Source organism: Protopterus annectens, chromosome 1.part2 (assembly GCF_019279795.1).
Source record: "Protopterus annectens isolate FY-2018-M chromosome 1.part2, PAN1.0, whole genome shotgun sequence".
NCBI lineage: Eukaryota > Metazoa > Chordata > Ceratodontiformes > Protopteridae > Protopterus > Protopterus annectens.
In genome coordinates this window covers 968884829-968912102 of record NC_056727.1, presented here as the reverse complement: position 1 = coordinate 968912102, position 27274 = coordinate 968884829, and the positions used below count along the sequence as shown (strand labels likewise).

General features: G+C 41.0%; 1 protein-coding gene across 1 annotated transcript in view; it reads right to left on the bottom strand.

The window, feature by feature from the left end:
- Nucleotides 1–27274, bottom strand: part of LOC122792200 (tumor necrosis factor alpha-induced protein 3-like) — an 887411-nt gene that overhangs the window by 350652 nt on the left and 509485 nt on the right. The window contains exon 4 of the mRNA XM_044059930.1: nt 2312–2453. Coding sequence (XP_043915865.1) covers nt 2312–2453 — 142 coding nt within the window. The remainder of the gene's footprint in view (nt 1–2311; nt 2454–27274) is intronic.

Genomic DNA, 27274 nt, shown 5'->3' with positions numbered 1-27274 from the left:
ATCATATTGCATTTTGATTTTTCTATAATTAGATCATGGTTGGCAAAGGGCTCTTATTGCCCAACCGACCTACCTGCCTAATAAAAAACATTAAAATAAAGGCACTAGCATTAGGATCAAGTAGTAAAAAAGTAAAGAAAGGACACAATTTAGCTGTAGGCAATGTCCTGATGTTCTGTCTTTCTTGTCTGAATTTTGGTACCATTATAGACAATTATTCATTTCTATTTCCTCCACTCTTATTTTCCATTAGAAAAGTCCATTAGTCTCACAGTATACAAAATCTGTGCTTTAATATTCACTATAGGAAGTTTTATAATTATAGGTTTCAAATGCAACCATTGATTCCTTTTGATGTGTGCTGAAATGTTTTCTATAAATAATGAATAGTGAAGCCTCATCTAATAGGTTACGTGGGATCCCATTCTGTGAACCAGTACATAAAGTTCACAGGAAACAGAGAATTTGACAGACAGTAAGGATGTGACTGCACTTAATCACTGACTTTATTTCACTCACTTTTCCATGGCACTGATTTATTTTTTTGACAAGGGAGTTCAAGTGAGCAAATCCCATTTAGAGTGGAGGCCTAGGAGAAAAATTCCAGAAATACAAAGATTAGGGCACTACTGACATACACTGCATGGTGGAGTAAGCCTGGTATGCCAAAGATACGCATAACTGACTCTTGCTATAAAGACCTGCAATAGTGCTTAGCTGATAAGGGATAGTTTTACAGCAAGCAGCTCTAGTATCCATGGGGGATGCTGTTTGTATCATTCAAGTTGTCTTCCTTCAGAGCATTTAGCTCCTCCTCTAGTCTATATCTGTCAATTAAAAAGTTAATGTTGCATTCTGTTATTTTAATTTGAACTTAACTCCCTAGTTCATTTAATGGTCTGTGTGGAATTTGCACGTCCAGCCTATTTATGAGTACACGCTTGCTGTAGACTTGTTTTTCTCCCACATTTAAAAAACATACTAAAAGGTGAATCGGTGATACCAAAACTGCTAGTAGAATAGACATGGTATGTACAACATGAAACTAAAACAGCATTATAGAATAAATATAGATTTCTGAGGGTACTTATACAATGAATGTAGGTCCAGCTGGACAATTAGAACAAGTATATATGCTGTTAAATGAATATCTAGGATTCTTTTTTGCTGATTTATAACTGTTGTAGAATTTTAAAATGAAATAGTTTGCTAGCAATGTACACATATTGCACCGTTAATTAGTCATTGCCAAACATATCTCTGACTATCTGATCTTTGTATAATACAGTCTGTTTATTTATCCATTCATGTATTTCTGCATGTTTGCTTTCTTTTTTAACAGTCCTCCATGGCCATGAAGCCCTGCCTCCCAAACTCTTTTATTTATTCTCTTGTAGTGATAGCACTGTGGCCTATTTATTATCATGGGGTGACAGTCTAGGAAAAGGGTTTTCTGTTTTAAGCCCTAACACTACCTGAACATGCCTAGAGTGTTAAAGCAGCTGATGTGTTGTGAGTTTCACTGATGTATGCACATGCCTGAGCACTTATCTAATCTACCAGCCCTGCCCTTCTTGCAGATGGGGGTTTTGCAAGTCACAGCATACCCCAAGTACCTGCCCAAATCCCCTACCCCCAAAGAAAGGCAAGCAGACTAAGCCTCATCATTTCTCTCCTCCTCCTCTGTAGCAGTTCAGACAAGTGCCTAATCAACTAATTCATCTCAAGTCACCTGGCTCACAGTCTACACCCGTGGAGCTGGCTTAACTTTCATTAGTTTCATGATATATTTTTCATGCTTCAAATTTCACCATAGGCACCAGACTGCCTACAAACAGTTTTGCTGCTTTTATTAAAAAGTTACACTACTCATGGAAGCATTTTCTATCAAAAAATAAAAATGTATTCCAGCTATTTCTCTGTCCATTCCCCACACCTTTTCTGTTTTACCTCCACATTATAGTTACATGTTCATGAAACTCCTATTTACCAACTTACTCTCAAGCCCTAAACAGACTTCTGTAACAAAAAGGACTCCAATATATGATGACTAACTAGCAAACAAGACTGAACAAATACATGTAACATGTTAGTCTTCATTAACCTGTTCTTTCCACTGTACTACTACCTTTTCACAGAGCAAATACCGCCCAATGAACTTTATAGACTGGGAGCTTAATTTTTACAGACACTTTACATACCTTCTTTCATGGAAATGTTTTAATAACATAAACAGTAGGCATAAGTAAAATAAATACAAGTCTTCTAACACAATGCATACTACATTAGAATGGAATAATCATTTTCCTACCTGCAAAAACAATAACAGGTCTCCGAAGGATGTTGGATAATATGAAAATATACAGTTCCATATACAGGGGAATTACTGTCACAGGCATCTTTGACTTTGGTTTTGTCATTTCAGTCAACTGTCTCCATTCTTCATCCAAACTCTGCAATTTAACATATATAAGAGAATTATCAGCAGAAAGAGCAATTTTGAATATTTATTGCCTGACATAAGGAAGCTGCATATTTCACTCCTGAATACTTTGCCATACCAGTGAACTATAACGGCTCATTTTCAATGCATTTTTTTAGCCCAGGAGTGCAGACAGATGAAATGAAATAATGCAAATATAGAGATCTAAACCCTGTACATACAAGATCTTCAAAGATACAAAGCATAGAAACTCCAATATAAAAGATGGATTATGACTAAAATATCAAGATAATGCCGTGTGAATGGAAACATTTTGGTTGTAATGTTCAGCCTCTCTATTCTAATCCCTGAAACAGGTGGTTTTATCCAAGCTCTAGACAAACCTCAGACATCACCACAGTTTTGCATAATTATATTACCCACAATTAAGTTTCTATCTGTTCTTCTACTAGCTCTTTACGGTTTAGGCCAAGAACAGCAGACCTCTTTCTTCTGGGGGGATGTGCTTTCCAGACCTTCTACCCAAATCAGTTTGTTACTTTTGTCATGATTTCTAAAGGTGCCCAGTACTATTTTTACTACATGCTACTAACAACCAAAGGTGTAGTCAGGCAAACTCAATGTGCTTAACTATAGTGATGTGTTTACACAGCCTGGTACCCACAAAACTGACTAAGATGCTATCTGCAACATAGATCTGTACATAATATGGTTAGATACAGGAAAATTCCTTTAACAACAGCCTTTTAATTAAGGGGAGCAATGCCTGGAAATGACGTGAACAATTCTTAGGGGCAACATTAAGAGAAATGTGTATAAATTCTAAATGGTAGGAGAGTGTGTGTGTGGGGGGGGGGCTAATAAAGTGAGACTCGAGTACAAAAGAAAAATAAGCATCCACACCCCTACTGACAACCATACCTTAAGCTACTACTGCCAACTGATGTCTCAGAAATAGACTCAGCTGTCATCTCTGGGAAGAGAACCTCTTCACTAGTGTACATCCCACCCGTACTTGACTGATTTCTGTAATATTTTGAGTGCATTCCATGTTGTGGTCTCTACTGTTTAACTGGGCATCCTGTATCTCTGCCAGCAGTATGACTAAAACTGCAAGCACTCTTACTACAGCAACTTAAGAGGCATGCTGTGGTTTCAGCATGACACTGCTTATTATGAATTAGCTTGTAGAGACTAGAGAAACCGATTTCCCTTTTCTAGTAGAATATGAGTGAATGAGTGAATTTGTGAGTTAGTGAGTGACTATGTGAATGAGTGAGTATGTTTGTGCTAGTGTGTGTTTGTGTGCATGTGCCTGTGAGTGAGTGAGTGAGTGAGTGAGTGAGTGAGTGAGTGAGTGAACGAAGGAGTGAAGTACCTATCTCCAGCCTTCTGCAAAAAAATTGAACCTAGGCTGCTGTAGATCAGAACATTTTTAAATGATTTCCTAACATTTTCACCTTTGTAGAATTAACTCTCTTCACTTAATTCAGCATTTCTTTTTCAAATTATCTGAGTTTTTAGAACCGGAAATTAAAATACAAACTCAGAAAGCACTACAAATTTATTGCCTTAGGGTGGAGTCATCAATGCACCCTCATCATTCTTCAACTACCTCTGTTACAGGCCAACATACCCATCTGTTTTTCAATAAATCCTCAGTGTGGAAAAGCAGAAAGTAAGTACAGCTGTGTGAGTTACTTGCTACAACAGTAGCTGATTAAACAAAAAGATCAGTGCTGCAGAAATATAATTATGACTGGGAAGCAGTCATCATGAAGGGAAGCAGGACAATTTGACCCCGGATGATTTGACCTCAATGCAACTGGATATACTTTCAGATAAAAATTTATACTGATTGTCTATGAGAATATCTATTGGACAGTTTGACCCTGGATGTTTTTACCCAGGACTGTTTGACCCCAATTAAATTTAATAAAAGCATTTTAATACATAATATTTTAATTAGGAATTTTAGATACAAATTTAATATATTATTTAACATTTTAATACGTAAATGTTAATTTATTTAACATATTACTTAATATCTAAATATAATTAATTTAATTAACAACAGTTTTTAACATGTTAGCAAATCAATCGTGAATTTTACATAGGAAGTTAACATATTTAACCAGTGTATTTGAAGATTTACTCAGCGCATCTGAAGTTTTATTCAGTTTTATTCATTTAATTGTTATTAAAGCTGGTTTTATTCTCCAGACAGTGTTGCATTTTTTTTACTTTGCTAACGTGAGTTCTCTATGATTGTACCAGGTTACAGATCAGTAATGCAAATAATATTTTGTTCTCCCTAATGACAGTTTATTTTCTGTGCAATTGTGTACGATTGTCATATGTTTTGGCTATTCTTGCTGAGTGTTATAAACTATTATAAAGCCTTGTTAACCAGGATGTAACAGTAGTATCAAACTGTATTCAAAGTGTTACAGATCTAGATATTGAATGTGTTAATGCAGGGGTCAAAACGTCCTGTACCCTCAGGAAGATGACGGTTACTTAGGCATGAGAAAATGGAATGTTCATAGGATCACAGGATCATCGGAGGTTACTAGGCTATCAACCTGGAGGTCAGGTCAAGTCCAGCCATTTCATCCCAATGTAATACCACAGATACTCTAGTCAATACCCATGACTTTATTTAGTGACAGAATTATAAAAATGTGTTTCCCTCATAGTAATAACATGTATTTGATAGAAAAATATATATATAATTTGGTAGAACTGTTTTTCCTTCACAGAAACAGAGATTTGGTAAACATAATAACAGTGTGACATTTTTTTTAGAAATAGCATGTGACATAGCATCTGCAAGTGCAGAAACGTAATATGCATTGGCTTAACAGAATGTGCTTGTGTAGAACAAAAAGTATTATACTTCTGAATGTTTTTGTAACAAATGGCATTAACAATAGAGATTTGTTGAAATATAAACAGTTGGATATATACAGATAGTTAAGAGAATGTACTTGTTAAAGAGAAATGACTAACACAGCAGGACAATTTACAGACTATTCTATCAATGAAAGAACATTTTAGCCTGCTGAGAACTGTTTTTCTCTGGACTGAAATAAGGATGCAAACAAAGAAGGCTTTAATACAAAAAAGAATGTTTACATCGACAAAGTTTTGAAACTATAAAAGTGGTTGTAAAATACTTTTTGGTGGACATTTTTTGTAATCTGAGTCAGCTGAGGAAGTGCAGTATATCTGACAGTGATCTGTGTTATAAAGAAAATGCTTATAATCTCACAGTAGTGCTTGGTTGACTTGTTTCAATAAACTCCTAAGCATATGAATATACAGAGTTATACAGTTTTTCTGTGCATCTGCTGCTGATATAAACTCAATTTAACAGTGGCGTGCCAGACTTAATTTGGACCTTTAAATATTAGTAAAAGTACTACGACAAGCACTAGTTAATATTTTGTTGGTGCCATCCTCAATACAGTCAGTATTGAACACCTCAGTAGTATCAGGAACTTCCAAGTGGGTGAAACGAGATTTCATCTTGGCATCTGCTCTGAGACATTCACCAACATTTTCGACAGAGGGGGAGTTTCCAGTTTGCAGTGTTGCCTACAGTGCGATCACCTGCTCGCCATTTCTGAAAATGGTAAGCCTCTTTCTGAAATAACATGGATACCAGAAAGGACATAAGTGCTAAATGCACACATTCTGCAGCCACAGACTTAAACCAGACTCCTGATAAAGTTTGGATATTATTACGTCAGTGGTATAAACAAGCCAGTAGCGATGTTAAATGAAATACAGCATTGTTTGGTATAACTAGAAGTGAAAAAGTTTATATGTGTAAATACATTCATTGTTTTGATCAGTATGTACAAAACACCAACTAAATGTTTTAACTTGACTTGTTTTTGTTTAACATGTCATAAAACTGTGTTACAGAAACTGTCAGTAAAGACTATGCAAGTCAAGTCAAAATTGTCAGATAAAGTCAAATTCAATTTTCTAATGCCAGTTTCTACCTGTTATAGAAAATTCCAGTCATTTTTACATCATGATAAAAGTTTACAGGTTGTAGAGACAGCTGAAATGTTTCAGACCTACTGCTCACAGTAGCATGCTTTTAATGCATGTAAGGAATTATCAGATAAGCAGTAGGATGATAGGATGATAAGTTCACAAACTTTAATGAAAAACACATGCCAATGTTAAAGAAACATGACATACAAGTTAGAAAGTATATGCAAATTGTTTTAGACATTTTGACCAGGGCTGATGTTGCTATACATACTGCTATGGATATGGGTGGGAGCACTGACACTGAAGCTCTTACAAACGAGTTACAGGATGCACAACAGAAAGTTTTGAATGCCAAAGGAAACAGAATTACACATTAATATATGGTAATTATTGAAAAATAAAAATGCTACAGAATGCAGAGTAGTGCACACAGTTGACACTTCTAAAAATGTGCATGCAGTAGTTTGTGCAAATGTACAGAATTTAAAAACTTGGTTACAACAAACATGCAGATTTATGGGTTAAAAATAAAATAAATTCCAGCTCAGCTCACACAGCTAAAGTGCTCAGAAAAACATACTGGGTGTGGCCAGTTAGGAAAAAAAGAGTAACCATATGCATTTACATTACAATGACAGTCAAGTTAATTCGCAGAATAAAGCGTTTACAGTTACAGTTTTTGAAAATTCATTGTTTGCTAGTTTACATAATATAACATTTAAAGTCAATGTTACATTTTAACTGTGACAGTACAGTCAAAAGTTCAGATCCCATGAATGAAATATTTAGCCACAGGTTCAACTCCTATGTTATACTTGCATAAAGGGCAGATGAGTAAAGTTCCTGATTTAGACTAGTTCATATTTCATGCAGAAATTACAGTTTACCGAGCACACCAGATCAGATTATAGGCCAGTTCAGCAAATTGAATTAAAGACAGTATTCTTAGTAATAGTTTATGCAGTTATACATGCATTTTTGAAACAAGTAAAAGGAGTACCAGGTGATATTAAGTGTATTTACGAGGACACCACTGACAAATTAGAGCAATGTGTTCATAAACTAATGGGAGGGAGAGTAATAAGTGACAAAGGAGATATTTTTAAGCATAAATTTTTTCCCTTGGTACTGATAAAGATGGGTTTGAAATAGTAGGTACAGTAGGAAGTAGAAAAAGGCGGGGGATAAGAAAGTACAGTTGTGTACACTTACCATAAATGTAGGTGTTTGAGTGTATTCATCCCTTCATCTTGTGGGTTATCCTTGCTGTGGTAGCCCTCAGCTGGCCTGAATACCAGAGTCAATGTTTTTCCTGTGTCGGCTGCAGTCACCTGTTGTCTGACGTCAGGTCATTAGTGCTATAAAGCAAGGCAGCCAACATCATTACATCTGTTTTTTCTTGCCCTAACCCGTCAGAAGCACAAGGAAATAAGGTAAAGTGGTCCTGGTGGCTAAAAGCCATTGTGGGAAGCTTATGTCCCCTAGGGAAAGAAGATATAAAGGGGATGGAGGGAGGGAAACCAGACTGCAACAGTGAATACACTTGAACATCTACATTTATGGTAAGTATACACAACTATACTATGCTCTTCATGTTTCACTGTTGCAGTCATCACCTGTGGGAGGATTCCCAAAGCTGAGGAGTGGGGTGGAAGGATAGGTTAGAGTCCTAGGCATGGGTCAGCAAGCCCTTTAGAACTGCAGAGGCAAACCTTGCCCTACACGTAACAAAAAAAGAGGTAGGTGGTAATGCTTTGTAAATGTATGGTCAGAGGTCCAGGTGGCAGCTTCCAAGATGTCCCTGGTGGGGACTTCTCTGAGGAAGGCTGTGGAAGTGGAGGCTGCCCAAGTAGAACGGGTACGAATAGACTTGGGGGGAATTTCCCATGTAGTCTGTAGCAGAAATGGATTCAGTGTGATATCCATTTGGAAATGGTTTGCTTGGAAATGGGCTTCCCCTCTGTCCCTGAGGCAAAGCTGACAAGAAGCTGGTCTGTTTTTCTGAAGGGTTTAGTATGGTCCAGGTACTATCTGAGTTGCCTGTGCACATCTAGTGAGTGCAGAATTTTTTCCCCCTTGTTTTGAGGGTTAGGAAAGAAGGTAGGTAGATACATGGCCTGGTTGAGGGTCACATCAGATACCACCTTGGGCATAAAGGAGGGGATTAGTCCTCAGGAAGACCCTGTCTGCATGGAAAATGATGAAGGGCTCAACAACCATGCGTGCCTGAAGTTCTGAAACCCTTCTGGCTGAGGTGATAGCTAGAAGGAAAGCAGTCTTCCAGGACAGGTATTTCAATTCTGCTGAAGCAGCAGGTTTGAATGGATGTAAGGTTAGTTTTTCTAAAACATAATTCAGGTCCCAGGCTGGCATGGGAGGCCTTCTGGGAGGCATGATATTAGAAGCCCCTCTGAGGAATTGTTTCATCAAAGGGTGTGAGAAGAGGGGTAAGGTCTGAATCGAAATGAGTTGAAATGACTGAGGCATGGATTTTAATAGACGAGAAGGAGAGGCCACTATTGAGTAACTCAGCTAGGCAGTCCAAGATAAGAGGGCTGGAAGGATGTGAGGTACTGGCCCCCCTGGACTGGCTCCAGGAGCAGAATCTTTTCCATTTCCCTGCATAAGATTTTCTGGTGCTGGACCTTCTGGCCTCTGTGATAATGTCTAGGAACTGTTTGCTTAACAGGGACCCCTTATTTGCTTTTAAAGTATTAGCTATGGTGAAAGATTGAGAGTCTGCAAGTCTGGGTGCAGTATTCCCCCCAACCTGGGTCAAGAGGTCTGAGATTAGGGGAAGCTGCCTGGGGGGGGGGGGGCTGTAAATTCAGGCTGTGCAGTAAGGGGTACCAATGCTGTCTGGCCCAATCTGGAGCAATGAGGATGGCCTTTGGTCTCTCCTCCCTTATTTTGATCAGTACCTTGGGAATAAGAGGCAGACGAGGGAAAGCATACACAAAGAGGGAGTTCCAGGGGAATGTCAAGGCATCCACCTTCCACGCTAGTTGGTGATACTCCCTGGTACAGACGTTTTTCAGCTGGTGGTTGAGGTGTGAAGCAAAGAGATCCACCTCCAGAGTTCCCCACTCCTGAGTGATTTGCAGAAAGATTTTTCTGTGGATCTGCCATTCATGGGGGTCCAGTAATTTTCTGCTTATGTGGTCTGCCAGGGTGTTGCTGACCCCTGGTAGGTATTGGGCAATTAGGTGTAGACCCATGAAGGCAGCTGTCAGCCAGAGGTTCGTGGCTAGCCTGCACAAAGGGTAAGATTGGGTCCCCCCCGTTTGTTGATATACCACATTACTGTGGTGTTGTCTGTTTTTATAAGGAGAACTCCTGGCTTGAGATGGGCTTTGAAGGATGTCAGAGCCTTTTGTACTGCAATCATTTCTTTCTGACTGATGTGTAAGGGAAGGTGCTAGGCATCCTAAGCACCTTTGGTGCACCTGCCTGCTAGGTGAGCGCCCCAAGCAATGTCTGAGGCGTCGGTGGTGATGGTCTGGCCGGTAGGGCGGAGGATGAAGGGAAGACCCTTGTTCTTGGCATTTGCTCTGAGATGATGGAGCAGGAGCAAGATGGTAGCTAGAGGCAGATTTTCTAGGAGTGGCCTGGCTTCTAGGCATAAGAGAATTCATCAGTCTGAGAGAAACTGTAGTCGGATGAGAACATGTCATTTTTTTGTCTAGATTTGGTAGTGCGAAAGGCTTCCTCGGACTGTGTCACGGCTCCGGACCCAACAGAGGCAGAGACAGCTAAAGGCTCGGAAGACAAAGAAGATTTCTGTGGCATACCAGACTCCAAAAGGACTCTAAAAGGGTCTCAGTAGAGGCCTGCATAGATATCGAATCGGGCATCAGGGGCTGCAAAAGCACCTCACTGAATTCTGGAGAACTGACGACCTGCTTAGGGGTAGAGTCATCAGAAAGCTTAGCCTTGTGTGGTCTATCTCTATCTTTATGTCCGCATTTTTTGGAATGTCCACGGATTGTTGGTTGATGGACGCCATTTCAGAATGTGAAGACGGAACAAGAAAATACATGTCTACAATAAGAGCTCTACAGTGAATGGTTCTTGCGTTAAAGAGGGCACAGAACCAGCAACGAGGGATGTCGTGGTCTGGGCCTAAACAAATGATGCAGTAAGAATGGAAGTCTCAGTGTGGGATCTGCTTTCCACAGGCGAGACAATTGTTAACTTTTTCAGACATCATTTAGTGCAAGAAAAAGGGTCCCCAATGGGGTACTTAGCTTTATACGTCTTCAGCTGAAATTCAAACTCTGGTAGCATCTGACCAGCACTCTTGCAAACTGCTTCTGCTACGGGTTCCACGGCAAGAAAGACTGATGTAATGACATTAGCTACCTTGCTTTATAGCACTGATGACCTGACATGAGACTACAGGCGACTGCAGCCGATGCAGAAAAGCATTGACTCTGCTATTCGGGCCAGCCGAGGGCTACAACTGCAGGGATAACCCACAGGTGATGACTGCAACAGTGAAACACGAAGAACATCAGGGACATACTGAGAGTGGCATCAGCCCCTCCAGCTATGGGAAGCCCTGAAGATAAATAAAATTACACATTTTTTTCTGTAGAAAACTGGGACGTATCAAGCAGAACTGTATATACTACAGAAAATGGAAAAATAGGCAGATACATAAAGGAATATTTGCAAGGGACTCAGAAGAAAAATAAGTCAAAAAGGAAAAGCAAAAGTTGTAGGATGATAACATACAGGGTCAAAAGTTTCACAATAAGGCAAGAGGGAATACTAAACTGCAACAATATGATGGTGGATACAATGTAAGAAATAAAAGTGACCTTTGTGTTATCCAACAATGCATGCCAATACAAGTTAGCCTAGTACATCATAAAAGAAACAGAGCAATGCCCTTGATAGATGAGCAAAGAGATATTTGGAATACCACAGAAAAAGAAATTCAGACCTTATGGGCAGAGAAAAAAAAACATATTAATTACATTCTCACACAGTCAGGGACTGCATAAGAACACATATCACAGCTGAGGAAAGTTCTGAGACAGTTGCAAGGGGAGGTTTCAAAGAAAACAAAGGCAAAATTCTGTTTCTTGTTACAAGAAGTAAAATTTCTAGGAACCATTTTCAGACCGACAGGGAGGACTCCTTGTCAGGAAAGGGCGAGGGGCATTCTGCAATTGTCAAAGCCTTTGACAATTTCATATTTGCATTAATTTATAGGAATCATGAACTACAATATTTAAATGTTAAAGTAGAAGTTCACACAGGCAATGGAGCTGATAGCTCCTATCAGTAAATTACCTTTTGTTTTGCAAGCAGCAGCAGGGAAGAACACACTCTCAGTGGTGTTATTATAGTCTTGGTCATAAGAGGCATCTCAGGGAATGGACACTAAGTTAAGACAGATTACTTTCTGTAGCAGGAGAATGACTCCTGTAGAAAAAGGATATCATCCTTGCATTAAACAGTTTTGGCCATTTACTGGGGAAAAAGGCAAACAGAGGATATGACAATGTTCTCGGGGGTTATAGTTCAAAATCCACATTTGACAATCAAGACTTTGCTAAATGAGTGAGATAAACAAAATCACTGTAGGGGTTAGTCAGAAAAATGTATAAATACTACAGGGGACAAGTACTACTTATCCAGTTTTATTGGATATAAAACGAAAGTGCAAGAAAGGCAGATTATGACTGCTATATTCCTACAATGTATGTGGATGGTGCATGTTTCTGGAAGGATGGGAAGTACTACACTGGGTTTTTAATAGTGGCATTGTAAAAAGAAGACAAACCAATTATGGTTAAGGTATCAGGATACATGTCAGCACAAAGGGCTGGACTAGAGGCTGTGAAATATGTTTTTCAGTATTTACATCCAGTAAATATTTAAAGTGACAGTAAATTCTCTGAGACTACATGGAACAGTGATTGGAGAGATTGCTTAAATGGGTTATTTTCAGAATGGTGGAAAACCGTTATCACACTTTTAATTGCTATAGTAACCATTATTTTGTTGATCATAATAACATGTACATGCGTTAAACTTTGTATTAAAAAGACTGTCAATCAGGTATCTGTTGTAACTAATGCAGGTGGTAAAGAAAGTAACATTAGCAATGCAGATATGACTTTTCTGTAAAATTCAAAATTTGATTTAAATTTTGACTGAAAACTGTTTTATCAAAATAAAAAAGGGGGAATTGACAGAATTATAAAAACATGTTTCCCTAAAAGTAATAACGTATTTTATATATATAATTTGGTAGAACTGTTTCTCCTTCACAGTAACAGAGGTTTGGTAATGATATTATCAGTGTGATATTTTTAGAGATAGCATGTGACATAGCATCTGCAAGTGCAGAAAAGAAATATGCATTGGCTTAACAGAATGTACTTGTGTGGAACAAAAAGTATTATACTTCTGAATTTTTTTGCAACAAATGGTATTAACAATAGAGGCTTGTTGAAATATCATAAACAGTTGAATGTATACAGATAGTCAAGAGAATAAACTTGTTAAACAGAAATGGCTAACACAGCAGGAACAATTACAGACTATCCTATCAATGAAAGAACATTTCTGAAAGATCATTTCTGTCTGATGAGAACTAGTTTTTTTCTGGATTGAGATAAGGATGCAGACAAAGAAGGCTTCAATATAGGAAAAGAGTGTTTTCATCAAGGACAAAGTTTTGAAACCATAAAAGTGGTTGTAATAGAATTTTTGTTGGACATTTTTTGGAATCTGAGTCAGCTGAGGAAGTGCCTTGTATCCGACAGTGATCTGTGTTACAAAGAAAATGTTTTTAATCTCACAATAGTGCCTGGTCAGCTTGTTTCAATAAACTCCTAAGTATACAAATATACAGTTGTACAGTTGGTCTGTGTAAATGCTGATAAATTCAATTTAACATTTAGTAATGACTGCCCATGTCCAGGAAGGTTGTGGGCGCTATCCCCAGTAAGAATTTACGGTGCCCCATCCACTCATCCAGGTTCCTTTTGAACAATGTCATAGAGATGCTCTGCTTCACATGAACTGGCAGTTTATTCCAAAGACACGGCAGTCATTGAGAGACAAATCTCCAGCACATCCTATTCAAGACACAAGCCATATTTAGGTCTCTGTAACAGGTAGCTCTATTCTCGTTTTATTTACGGATGTGCAGCAAATTCTTAAGGTTTGGGTCAGAGATTGCTCTGTAAGCCAGGCATAAGTCTACCCCAAGAAGTCTATATGATACTGAGTATAGTTTCCTGGTTTGTGTTGGTTATTTTTGGAATTTGATACTGAGTATAGTGATAGGGACTTTAGTCGGTCTGTGTAAGGCACATGCTGGAATTTCTTGATCTTCTTAGAAATCTCTGACGTCTTTCCAATTGCTGCAGGTGCTTTGTACAGTACATGCCAAAAGGGGCGTTATACTCAATTATGGGCCTGATTACTGACGAGTATAGGGAGGTTATAATCTCCTTTGCTCTAGAGCAGTGATGGCAAACCTTTTGGGCTCAGCGTGTCAAAAATTCAGGAGATGCCTAACTTGACTCTGCTGGTGTGTCACCCCCTCAAAAAAAAATAAAATAAAAACAGCATAGCTCTCAATACATCAGGCATAAATCTCAACAGAATCAGGGACAAATCTAGAAATAAGAGACATGGGCAGTTTTAAACTACTAGTATATTAATTTCATACACTGCCAGATAAAATGGACATGAATTAATATACATTTTCTGAAATAAAATAAATAGTCTTTGAGGTCAATAACTTCCTTACCTCTGCAGCAGTATTGTTGGAACTGGCCCCTGGCACAAAATAATGCAATGCACTTCACATGAGCAATGAATGCAAAAGCAGTTTCTTTGGTAACTCGAGTGTTAGTGAACGGTGGTGTGTCACCCAAAATGTCATGGCGAGTCACCTTTGACATGCGTGTCACAGGTTCGCCATCACTGCTCTAGAGGCAATGCCTTTGTTAATCAAGTGCGCTATGTAGAAAGCTTTCCTTACTACAGTAGACACATAGTGGTCAAAGTTAAGGTCACAGGATGTTGTTTATTTGATAGTGTGAAGAGACATTGTTTTTACCAAAGGGAATGATGTTGCATTTCTTTGCATTCAGTTTGAGACCATGACTAAGACACCAGTTGCTGGTCTGTGTAAGACCCTCCCATAAAATACTGACATCATCTGGGAATCCAGTAATTGCACCCAGTTTGCAGTTGTCCACAAACTTTGTCAGCCACAGCCCCTTAGTTTTGGCCTGAACTTCTGAGAAGTATATACCAAACAGTAGGGGGGCCCATCACTGACCCTTGTTGCACCCTGCTGGTGACACATTTGTTGGCTGATGTGGAGTCACCCACTCTGATAGTGTGTGACCAGTTTGTGAGCCAGTTGGCAACCCATGTTGTGACAAAGGGGTTTACATTCAGTTTGCTAAGTTTATCAGTAATGCCTGAGTGTGGGATTGTGTCAAAGGCCTTTGTCAAGTTAAAGTATGCTGTGTGCACAGATTTGCCCTCGTCAATGGCCCTGGTCACATTTTCGAAGAAACCCACCAGGTTTAACAGGCAGGATCTGCCCTTGATAAAGCTGAATTGTATTGATCCAGGGTTTGGAGGTCACCTATGTCTTTATTTATGAAGTCCATGTTGATACATTCTGGCCTTACAGATGAGGCTGGTCAAACTTATGGGTCTATAATTCCCTGGGTTTGTTGCTAAGCCACCCTTGTGGAGGGGAATAACTGTTGCTATTCTCCATTCTGCAGGAACAAAGCTTGTGGTTAGGCTGTGATTGAATAGGGTACTTAATGGTGATACTGTTTCATGTTTTAGTTTGTTTAGCTTTAATGACCTGCTTTTTAGATATGTAAGGTGGAGGGAAGTTGGGGGCAAGGTTTGTGATAAGTTTGGAGGGGATGAGGGAGTGAAATTTTTGCCAAATCTGTCCACTAGCAGGTTTGCTATCTCTGCGGGATCATTGTGTGTGATAACATTAGTCACTGGTTCGGCACATGCTTGAGTGCTACCTTTTAGGCTACGTACATGGCTTAAAAGGCCTTATGGTTACCCTTGGCTGTGACTGATAAGTTTTTCTCATGGTTGCCCTTAGAGGATTTGACATGCTGTCTTATTTACCTGTTGAGGCTGAGGAGGGTTCTTTTCCATTGCTAGGGCCTTGCCTTAGTTTTCTTAGAAAGCAACATTCTATATTTGTTGTAAAATTTGTTGATGCTGGATGTCCACCAGGGCAGCTTGTTTTTACTTGGAGCTCTGGCATTGATTCTCTCTCAAACAGCCAGGTTTACACACTTATAGAAGTGATTGTACAGGGCTTTAGTGTAAGCTTTGGTGTAGTTACCACTTCCAGCTGGGATTGGGACTTGAAATGCCCTTATACCTTCCCCTAGGAGGGTATAGTTTGAATTTGTGAAGTTTTTTAGTCCGACTTCGCCGTTTGTGAGTTCTGGTGTTAGTGCCTGTTCGAAGGTCACCAATTTGTGGTCAAATTTAACTAATGAGGGTCTGACAGTTGCGGTGGTGCATCTGTTTGTCATATTAGAGAGGACCAGATCTAGTATGCTTGTTCCTCTTGTTGGGGTTTGAACAATTTGTTCCAGGGCACTTCAGTTAATAAAGTGAAGGAACTTTTGTGCTAGTGAGTTAGGGTTAGAGTAGAGTTCTCAGATGATGGTGGGAAAATTGAAATCCCCTATGACCAGAGTGTTTGGTAATATTTGGACTGACTCCAGTTTGGTCAAGTAGGCCTAATGTGCATCATGATCCATGGAGGGGGATCTATAACTAGCTATGACTTGACTGGGGGTCTTACCCACAGTATTCTGGCCTTGGAGTAACTCAAAGGAGTTGTACAGTCTAACCACCTGGGAGGTGAATGTATCTTTAATATTGATAGAAACACCACCTCCTTTGATTCTCACATGTTCATTTTATGGTCTGAAGGTGTGGAAGGCATTGTAGCCTTGCAAGGCTGGGGTACTCTCTGAGGTCTTGAACCAGGTTTCTGTGCCTGCACAGACATCTACATCCTCCAGTGACAGAAGTGCTCCCAGGATGTGCAGTTTTTGGTTTAAGCTCCTAGCATTTTAGCAGCATAACCCTTACTTTGTTATGGTCAAAAATTCTGTTTTTGGGACCTTGCCTAAAAAAGGTACTATGGGGGAGGCAAGAGCCTTTGCCAGCAGCTGAAAGCCAAGTGGTGCCAGGTGCAAACCATCTCTGGCAAAGCAGCGAGGTTTGTCCACTATGTCATCCCAGGCTGACTGAAACTGGATCCCCTTTGAATGACATCAAAAACTAAGCCAATTATTGAACTCAATCATTTTTTTGTTTATACTGTGGCATTATTCTAGGTGTGGGCAATATGCTGTTGAAGGCTAGGGACATACCTGCCTGGGGCACATACTTGGAGAGCTCAATCATGTCTCTCTTCATATAGTCCAGTGAGGTATGTCTCAGGTCGTTCACTCTAACATGAGCTATGACAGAATCATAATGATACTTGTTGCCGAGAGTCCTGAGTGCATGTGCGATCTGACGAATCCTGGCACCAGACAGGCAGCTGACTGTGGCTTTCTCCTTATCTAACCTGATGAGTGAGTCATCAGTCTGTCTCACTATGGAGTCTCCAGTGACAGAACATTTGTTTTTTTAAGTGTTACGCCTTAAGGGCTTGATAGGTGACACACTGATGTTGCTATGTGTCTTGGGTGCTGTGGGAACTGTGTTAGTCATAGCAGTCTTTTGTTTTGGAGGTCTCTGATGTTTCAGTAAGTTTTTTGACAGAACCTCCATGTGTGTTAATTTATGTGTTGAATGCGTACTATGTGTATGAGTAGTGGTACTATTTGCATGAGTAGTGATAGGTGAGTTTAGAACCTCTTCAGTGTTACTGTTTCGAGTGCAGGGATTGAAGATTCTTCGTGTAGATACATCTCTCACACTCTGTACCCGAATGAGTTGTTAGTAGAAGGTTGTCAGTGTACATGAGGCAGCTGTTACACTGCCCCAGGAAACCCAAGTCAATAAAGCTAGCAGGAGAAACAAGGGTAGTCCAACTGTCTATAATGATAGGTTTGAAGAACTGTTATCACAAAGGGGGTGCTTTCAGGAATGATCTAGGAGGTGCTCTGTAAATGGGTGTTTCTGACAGGGTTTTTGGCTGGTGGTTTAATAAGTCACAGCTTCGTAGCAATACTTCTTAGACCGAAAATGTACTAAAGATGAAGAGTACACTAATGTACTACTACTGCATCTAAGGGAAACATGTCAAAATTATCTGTCCGGCTATGGCACACAATTGTGCGGCAGTGCAAGGTGCTGCACGACATGCAAACAAGCAGAAACCCGCTCAAATGTGGGGTTTAAATACCTGAAGCTAATAACTTAAAATTTTTTTTTAAACTCAAAAAAGCCAATGAGGGTGCTTGCTCCAAGCTGTAGACCAATCACCCTTCACCAGACAGGTTCCAATAAGCACACTTCTCCCACAGGGGTGCAGAAGGGCCCCTTCCAATCAAAGATGGTTTGAAAAATGTGCTCAGAATACAAAAGACACTACAAACAAACCCAGATGAAGCAAACCTGTATCTGGACTATGCTACAGCTACTACCTACAGTAATTTAGGTGGGAAACACTACAAAATATTTCAAACAGCATAAAAACAGCAAGGAGACAATAAGGAATGTTTTAAACAGCAAACAGATCTGCTATTTAAAACACTTCTTCGTGGGAAACCAGAACAAACAGAAATGATACTATGCAAACAGTGAGAAGTAGCAACAGTTACTTTGCAAACAGTGAAAATAGTAAAAAAAAGCTTTGAAAACAGCAACAACATACAATTTAACAGACACAGTAAGACAGACAAATGCAGTACAAACAGTGCAGTTTAGTTTACAGTATTAAAATACAATATTAAATACACAGAACACAATAAAAAGTGCATTAAATAGGATAATCTAGTAGAAAAACAGGCAACTTATGTTTTTTGGGAAGCTCAGAAGCCTCTAGTCATCTGGTATCTCAGCTCAGAGTTGTGGCTGGTAGCCCACCTCAGTTCAACTTGGTTCAAACAAGCAGAAACCTGCTCAAATGTGAGGTGTAAATACCAGAAGCTGAAAGCTTAAAAAAAAGTTTTTTTTAAAAACTCAATAGAACCAAGTGGTGCCCTAGGCAAAAGGGCTCCACAGTGCCCCCCCCCCCAACACCACCTGGTGCTCCCATCCTGGTCTATTTACACCATCCAGTTTACTGTCTTCCCCTGCTAGAGCAGTGCCTTAGGCAGCTGTCTAGTTGGCCTATGCCTAAGGCAGGCTATGAGAATCAATGATGGTGCTTATTCTAAGCCCTAGACCAACCTCCCTTCACCAGACAGGTTCCAATCAACACACGTCTCTCATAAGGGTGCAGAAGGGCACCTTCCACTCAAAGATAGCTTGGAAAATGTGCTCAGAATACAACAGACACTACAAACAGACCCAGATGCAGCAAACCTGTATCTGGACTTCTCTACAGCTACTAGCGAAAGTAATTTAGGTGGGAAACACAAAAAATGCTTTAAAGAGCAGAAAGTCAGCATTAAGACATTAAAAAATGTTTTAAACAGCAGATAAATAGCAAGGAGACACTAAGGAATGTTTTAAACAGCAAACAAATCAGTTATTTAAAACACTGCTTGGTGGGAAAACAGAATAAACAGAATAGATGCTTTGAAAACAGTGAAAAGTAGCAACAATTACTTTGCAAACAGTGAAGATAGCAAAAAAGCTTTGCAAACAGTGAAAACAGCAAAAAAGCTTTGCAAACAGTGAAAACAGCATCAAAATATGATTTAACAGGCACAGTAAGGCAGACAAATGCAGTATAGACATTGAAGCCATGGTTATTAAGAGAATGGATATACTGGGTAAGGCTCTTGCCGCCCCTATAGTGCATTTTTTAGGCAAGGCTCAAACGTCAAACGCACCACCATAATAGACATAAAGAAGCAAAATCTAAGGGTAATGCTACTCAATGATAGAAGTCTAAACCTCAAAATGCACACGCTTGAGGCTCTCCTTAAGATGGAGAACATCGACATCTGTGCAGTGACAGAGACCTGGTTTAAGGCTCCAGAGAACACCCCAGCATTACCAGGCTAAAATTCTTACCACACCTTTTGGCCACCTAACCTGGAAAGAAATACTAAAGGAGGAGGCATGTCCATATTCCTAAAGGATATCCACACCTCCAGGCTAGTTGCTCAACATAAATCCTCTGAAATTATCCAAGTACAAACAACATTGGATAAGACTGCAATTCAGGTTGTAGCGTGTTATAGATCCCCTGCCATGCCCCAGGATGTCCACACCATGTTGCTTGATATACTGGATAATATTAAGGTACAGCCCAATACCCTAATTTTGGGTGATTTCAACTACCCCTCCATCAACTGGGAAAACTACTCATGAACTAACTAATTTGCCCAACGTTTTCTGGAATTCATCAAATCCAACACCCTGGACCAGCTTGTCCATGCCCCTACCAGGGGTAAGAACATTCTGGACCTGGTCATTACCAATATGGGTAACAGATACCCCATACCAGAGGTCAACTTCTCGCTGGTCAGGTCCGACCACAAGCTAATCACCCTAGACATCCATATCCCGCCCTCACTCCCCATTAAGGAAACCACCATAAAAAACTTCTCCAAAGCCAACTTCTTGCTTCTTACGTCAGAAGTGGCAAACTTCATTACACCCACACAGATGGAAAATAATAGCACGACTGCTGAATCATATACAAATGCACTGTATAAGCACCTACACGAGTGCATGGACCATGCCATCCACAACAGAACCAAGACTATCCTCCAGAAAAAGGAACCCTACCTGGTGGTGCCCTGTCATAAACAAGCTTTACAACAGAAGGAAGAAACTGTTGCAGAAAAGAGCAAAATCCAATGATTGCAGGAACTCCCTGGTCAGCCTCAGCAAGAAGCTGAGATCCCTCATAAAATCCGACAAAGCTAGTTTCGAAAATAAAATTGCCATGGATTCTAAAGACAACCACAATGCCTTCTACAGTTAGGTCAATAATCTCAATGGCAACACTCAGATCTGCTCTGAACTACAGCACAATGGCACTACATTTACCAAACCAACTGATAATGCCAACATTCTAGCAGACAGGTTCAGTGCTAACTTCACCCCCCCCCCCTCACACCCCCCAAAGGGCCCAACCCCATACCGGATGATTGCAAAGCCCCTGAAATCACAGCCACACAGGTAAAGACCGCACTCTCCAAAGCCAAGAACACAGCATCCATGGGACCGGACAATATCCCAGGCTGCGTTCTGCACGAACTACAGAATGAACTGGCAGCCTACCTAAGTACCACGTTTAACCATAACCTCACTTCAGGCTTTGTGCCTATGGAATGGTGGACAGTGATGGTTATCCCACTCCACAAGGGTGGTGCCACCACAGACCATGGGAACTACTGTCCCATTAGCCTGAAGAGCCTGGTCTGTAAGGCCATGGAATGCATCATCCTAAAGCTTATAAACAAAGACATAGGTAACCTCCAAACTCTGGACCCTACTCAGTTTGGGTTTGTAAAAGGTAGATCATGCCTCCTAAACCTGAATGACTTCTTTGAAGCAGTCAATAGAGCCATGGACGAGGATAAGGTAGTGCACACAGCCTATCTTGACCAAGCCAAGGCTTTCGACACCATCCCATTCTCTGGTATTATAGATAAACTTACTGGACTGGGCATAAATCTGTATGTCACAAGATGGGTGGCAAAATGGTTCACGGACAGAACCCACACAGTGAAAGTAGCCGACTCCAAATCCGACTTCAGACCAGTGACAAGCAGAGTGCCACAGGGTTCAGTCCTGGGTCCTCTTCTGTTGGATGTCTACTTCTCAGAAGTCCAGGCTAATACAGCTGGTCTCTGGCGAATGAAATTCACAGATGACTGCAAACTAGGAGCCATAATCGATTCACCTAAGGACATGGACATTGTACAAAGAGGCCTCACTGAGACTGATGCTTGGTGTCAACGTCATGGCCTAAAACTCAGTGCCAAGAAGTGCATTGTCATCCCCTTTGGGAAAAATACCGTACACATGAGCTACCACATAGGTGATAGCATACTAAACAGCAAAAATGTGATAAGAGACCTTGGGACACAGGTGGATACTAGTCTCACCTTTGATAATCATGTCGCCACAGTAGTCAGGAAATCCTTCTATGTGGCACACTTCATCACAAAGGGGTTCTCCTCCAGAAAAAGAGAGGTCACCGTTCCTCTCTACCCATCCGTTATTAGACCCATCATAGAGTACAATGCCCCATTTGGCATGTACCTTGCAAGACATCTGCAACAGCTGGAAAGGCCACAGAAATACCTCACTAAGATAAGAGGATTACCGGCCTCAAACAGATGCCATATGCAGGCAGTCTCAAAAAACTCCAGCTCTACTCCGTTGCATATCACCTACTCTGAGGCGATCTCAGCCTAATGTACAAAGCCATGTCAAACCCAGACCTGTTGGACATGCTACATTTAAAGAAATCCCAATCTCTCTGAGCCACAGGCTCCAGGGATCTAAACCTTGTCACCACAATAAACAGAACATGCTGGAGGGATAGATTCCTGTCCCAGAGACTTCCCTTGCTCTGGAATAGGCTGCCCATTCATGTCAAGCAGAACTCCTCATTAGCCCTCTAAGAGAAATCTTAACGACTGGATGGGAAATAGAAAATTCACCCAGGGGATCACTGCTGTGGCTCTGCTCGACAGGGGCACAGGGAATTTGTTTTCTTGGGCAGCGAAAGCCAGGGAACCTCGTTTGGCTAGGCTTGTATGGGCCCTAGGGCCGATAGCCTACTACTTACCTATGAACTATAAAAGACAGAACATCTTATGTTTATCCCAAAGAGAAACATAGAAAGGACAGTTACTTATATCTTATTTACTTGTAACAGTATATCTTTGTAGAAAAGTGCCCTGCCACCCTTCCTCTGGCAAAGCTCAAAGCCCCTCCCACTCCCTGCTTTGGGTGTGATTGACCAATCATCTGGCAGAACAGGGACTGCCTTTCAGACCCACAGGCAGACAGTTTTCTATGGTCCAGCAGGAAAACAAGATGAAAATGCAAGCTTTGCAATGGCCTACAGTTCCACACACACACACACACACGCACACACGCACACACGCACACACGCACGCACACGCACACACACACACACACACACACACACACACACACACACAGACACACACACACACACACACACACACACACAGACAAAATAATAAAAGGTTGCATACATAACAAAAGGCAACTCCAACACCAAACTATGTGTACCCAAAAAAGGGGGGTGGTAGGTGGGTACTGCCAGTAAGGCATTGTGTTCTAACAACATCTACTGTTACAGGTAAGTAGGGTTTATGGAACTGTACTATGTTTAACAAACAAGCATTGCTTTACTCACATGCAGGTATATTCCCAAAGCCTAACCAACTTGGGAAAAGGAAGGATAAAAGTCCAGGAGCCCCTGGTGAACAGTCCTAAAGAAGTCTGCTCTGGATTTAGAAAAGGCATCCAGCCCATAGAGCACCATAAAGGTATGAATAGAGTACCAAGTTGCTGTTTCTAGAATGCTTCTAGAGTTTACTGCTTTCCAATACCCGACTGAAGAGGAAAAGGCCCTGGTGGAATGCACCTTTATCTTTCCTGGATTTGCCTTGCCATGGTGGGTGTAACAAGTAACAATACCAGAAGGCAACCAATGAGAAATGATTTGCGTAGAAACAGGCTGATCCTTCTAAGCTCCTGTGTAGGAAATAAAAAGTCTTTCAGTCTTCCTGAAGGGTTTCCTTCTGTGCAAGTAGTACCTGAGCTACCAATGCACATTCAAGGTATGAAGTATCCGCTCCTCCTATTTTTAGGTCCTTGAAAGAACAAAGGAATGTTAAGAGACTGAGAGTGAATTTTAAGACCACTTTTAGCATGACAATGGGGTTAGTATGTAACACTGCCCTATCTCTGTGCAAAATCAGGTAAGATTGTCCCACCATAACAGTCTGCAGGTCAGACACTCACCATGCAGATGTCAGAGCAATAAGCAAAACTGTTTCCCATTGCTAAGAACTTCAGATTAGCCTGAGCATCTGGTTCAAAAGGTGGTAAGATCAAATCTTCCAGAACAAAAGTGAGATCTCATGAAGGAGGAGTTTGCTTGCAATGGGGATCTCATGTGCAATACTCCTTTCATGAACTGTTTTACCAAAAGAAAAGAAGACAGAGGGGCATCTACTGGAAGACAAGCAGAGATGTCTGCTAAATGCACCTTAATGGACAAATACAATAAGCCATCTTGAAGTAGCTCACACAAATATTTTACGACCAGAAGGATGTTAAGCACAAGGGACCCTCTTTTCCCATTCTGTCAACACTTAGAAAACCTCATCCATTTGTAAACGTAAGATTTTCTAGTAGAGGGTTTTCTGGCCTCCTTTAAAACCTGCTGTACATCCTCATGAAGTGAAGACCGAATCATCCAGGCTGTCAGTTGTAGTTGCTCCAAAATGGGGGGAGCACCAATCGCCTGTGGGACTGTCAGCAAATCCAGAATGTGAGGAAGTATGTGGTAATTGCTCTTGGCCAATCCCATTACAACGGAGAACCAATATTGCCTGATCCAATAACGGGGTAACCACAATGATCTTTGGCATTTCTTTCTGAACCTTTAGAAGTACCATGGGAAAGAGTGGAAAGGCTGGAAACTCATACAGGAACATCCCCATCCATGGGAATGAGTGTGCTGTCCTTCAAGCATGGCTGTAAGGATGTCTGGAACAGAATTTTTCCATCTGTCCATTTTTAAAAGAGGTGAACAGGTCTATTTGAGGCATTCCCCACATTTGGACTAGATTCTGGAACATCACTGCCTTCAGCTGCCACTCATGTGTGTCTGCCAAGGATCTGCTTAGTCTGTCTGTCACGTTTTGTTCTGAAGGAATGTATGGTACATGAAGAGTCAGAGAATGCTGTAAAGCCAGCTCACAGGCCATCATCACCAACTGACAGAGAGGGTATGACCTTCTACCCCCTTATTTGTTGAGGTACCACATCACTGTGGTATTGTCATTTTGTCCGTAACCACAAGAAGAGGACCCGGAGGCCATAGGTGGTGAACAACATTCAAGGTGTGGGATCACTGCCAACATTTTCTTGATATTAATGTGCTTCCTTGCATTCTTAGGCCCCTGAAGTGGCCTGCATCTGCACTCCCATTGATACAACTCTCCAAGTGAAGTCAGACAAATTTGTCTGCACAGATTGTGCTGGAGTAGGTGGAAAGAAGAGAAGTTTTGGACTGATACTCAGCTGTGCTCTCCACCACTGTACCACCCTTCTAATGAAGGGCAGCATCAGTAACTTGGAGTCCAGGGAATGTAGATGCTGGGTTCAACAATTTCACGCATATCATTTAATTTTCCTTGTGTGGAGACAGGCCAGTGGTATCATAGGAATCATGGAAATTTTAGGAATTCTCTTGCTGAGGTGAAGTTCCTCTAGGAGAATTCCTGGAACACCACCTGGTAAGACAGGGCCTTGTCTTTGGGAAGAAAGACCATAATTTTATCAGTGTCGATTAAGTAACCCAGGACGACAAGTCTTTGTTAGGGTGTTAGGTGAACCCTAGCTGGTTCACACAGATTTTCCAGCATTTATTGTGATTTAAAAGCTTGTTTTTTTCACATACTGTACTTATTTGACTGCCTGCACTTTTAAAAAGTTGTTTTTTGTTTAAATAATTTGTTTAACTGTTGTAGGCTACACACTAAAGTGCGATAGCCTTTTCTGGTCGTTTGTAGTCATTTAAAGCTATTTTAAGTGTATTTTTTACTGTTTTTGCCTTATCTTTTCAAAAAAAAAATACAATTTTTGTTTTCCACCTTTCTAAGCTAGTATAGTCCAGTTTTCAGGCTAGTGCTGAATTCAGGGCTGTGATACTAGTTTCTGAGATGCCCATACCTTACTTGGATAGAAGGAAGTTTCTCTGTTCACCTGTAAGAGAGGGGAGCTTTGAGCAACCTACCTGTCCCTGGAGGAGTGGTTCCAGCCCAGAAGTTAGTAGTTTATTGGTCATTTTGGGCTAATTTCTCTCTCTTTCATTTCCCTACTATAAAAAACGCATTTGCACGGTTTTGCACATTGGGTAGTGCCGGTTAGCTACGGTTAAATTATTCCCGTCTCCACTAAGTCTCCTCTTCAGTTTTTCCCTTGAAACTAGTCTAAGTCTCAACCTAAGCACTCAAAAAGCATCTTACAGCCCAGCACTTGCTCAGACCTAATAGCAAGCACTAATATACCCTGACACTGATTGCCCAGCAGGGCAAGGCTCTTTATTCACCCCTCACCAACCAAGGGACTAAGCAGCTCACCCTACTATTCAGGCATGACCAAAGGGCAACTTCAGATGCATTCTCAAGTCCAGCTGGTGAATCTGGGTATCCTGAGGCAATGTTACAACTGCCTCATGTACACAAACAACCCTCTCCTCCTACCACAAAACACTAACATATGCGAGAGATGCAATTATACAGCCAAACTAGAAGCTAAGCTGTCTCCACCCAAGACTGGAACAGACAGTCAAGAGGAGAAGGTTAACACTTGCACCACACCTCCAGCCATGCACAGACTTACTAAAACAGCACTGGCAAAAAATACACATAAATACACAAAATCATACTCGGAGACTCTAAATAAAAATCTGTGAAAGCATCAGAGACCTCCAAAGCAGACACCCAAACAACCTGCACTTCCCGTCACAAACCAGACAACACATAAAACGCAAAATCAGTGTGCCGCACAATCACAGCCCTTAAGGTGAAATAACATACCTAGCACACTAGTAATAGGTGACTCTACAGTCAGGCACACTGACGTCCCACTCACTAGGCTGGATAGCAGAAGGTTACAGTTAGCTGCCTGTCAGGAGCCAGAATCCGCCACATAACACAAGCACTCAGGTCTCTACAGAACAAGTACAAATATGACTCTGTCATTGTTCATATTGGTGTGAATGACCTGAGACATATCTCCCTGGACTACATGAAAAGAGACATGGAAGAGCTCCCTGATCATGCAGCCCAGGCTGGCATGACCCTGACCCTGAGTAGCATCCTGCCCTCACCAAGAATGATACCTTAGTATAAAGAAAAAAATGATCAATTTCAACAATTGGCTAAGCTTCTGGTGTCATTCAAAGGGGATCCAGTGTCTGTCAGCCTGGGACGACATGCTCGACAAGCTGCGTTGCTTCACAAGAGATGGCTTGCACCTGTCACCCCTAGGCTTTCGAATACTGGCCAAGGTTCTTGCTGCCCCCATAGTGCCTTTTTTAGGCAAGGTTAGAAAGTCAAACCCACCTCCGTAAACAGCACAATTAACAAAAACCTGAGGGTTATGTTACTAAACGCCAGGAGTTTAAATCTCAAAATGCACGCGCTCGAAGCACTCCTCAGTATGGAGAACATCGACATCTGTGCAGTAACTGAAACCTGGTTCAAGGCTCCAGAGAGCACCCCAGCACTACTGGGCTACAACTCATACCACACGTTTTGGCCACAGAACACGGACTGAAACACAAAAGGAGGGGGTGTATCCATATTCAAGGATACCTACACCTCCAGGTTAGTGGCGCAGCATGATACCTCTGACATCATCCATGTGCAACTAACATCGGGCAAATCTGCAATGCAAATTGTGGCCTGCTACAGATCACCC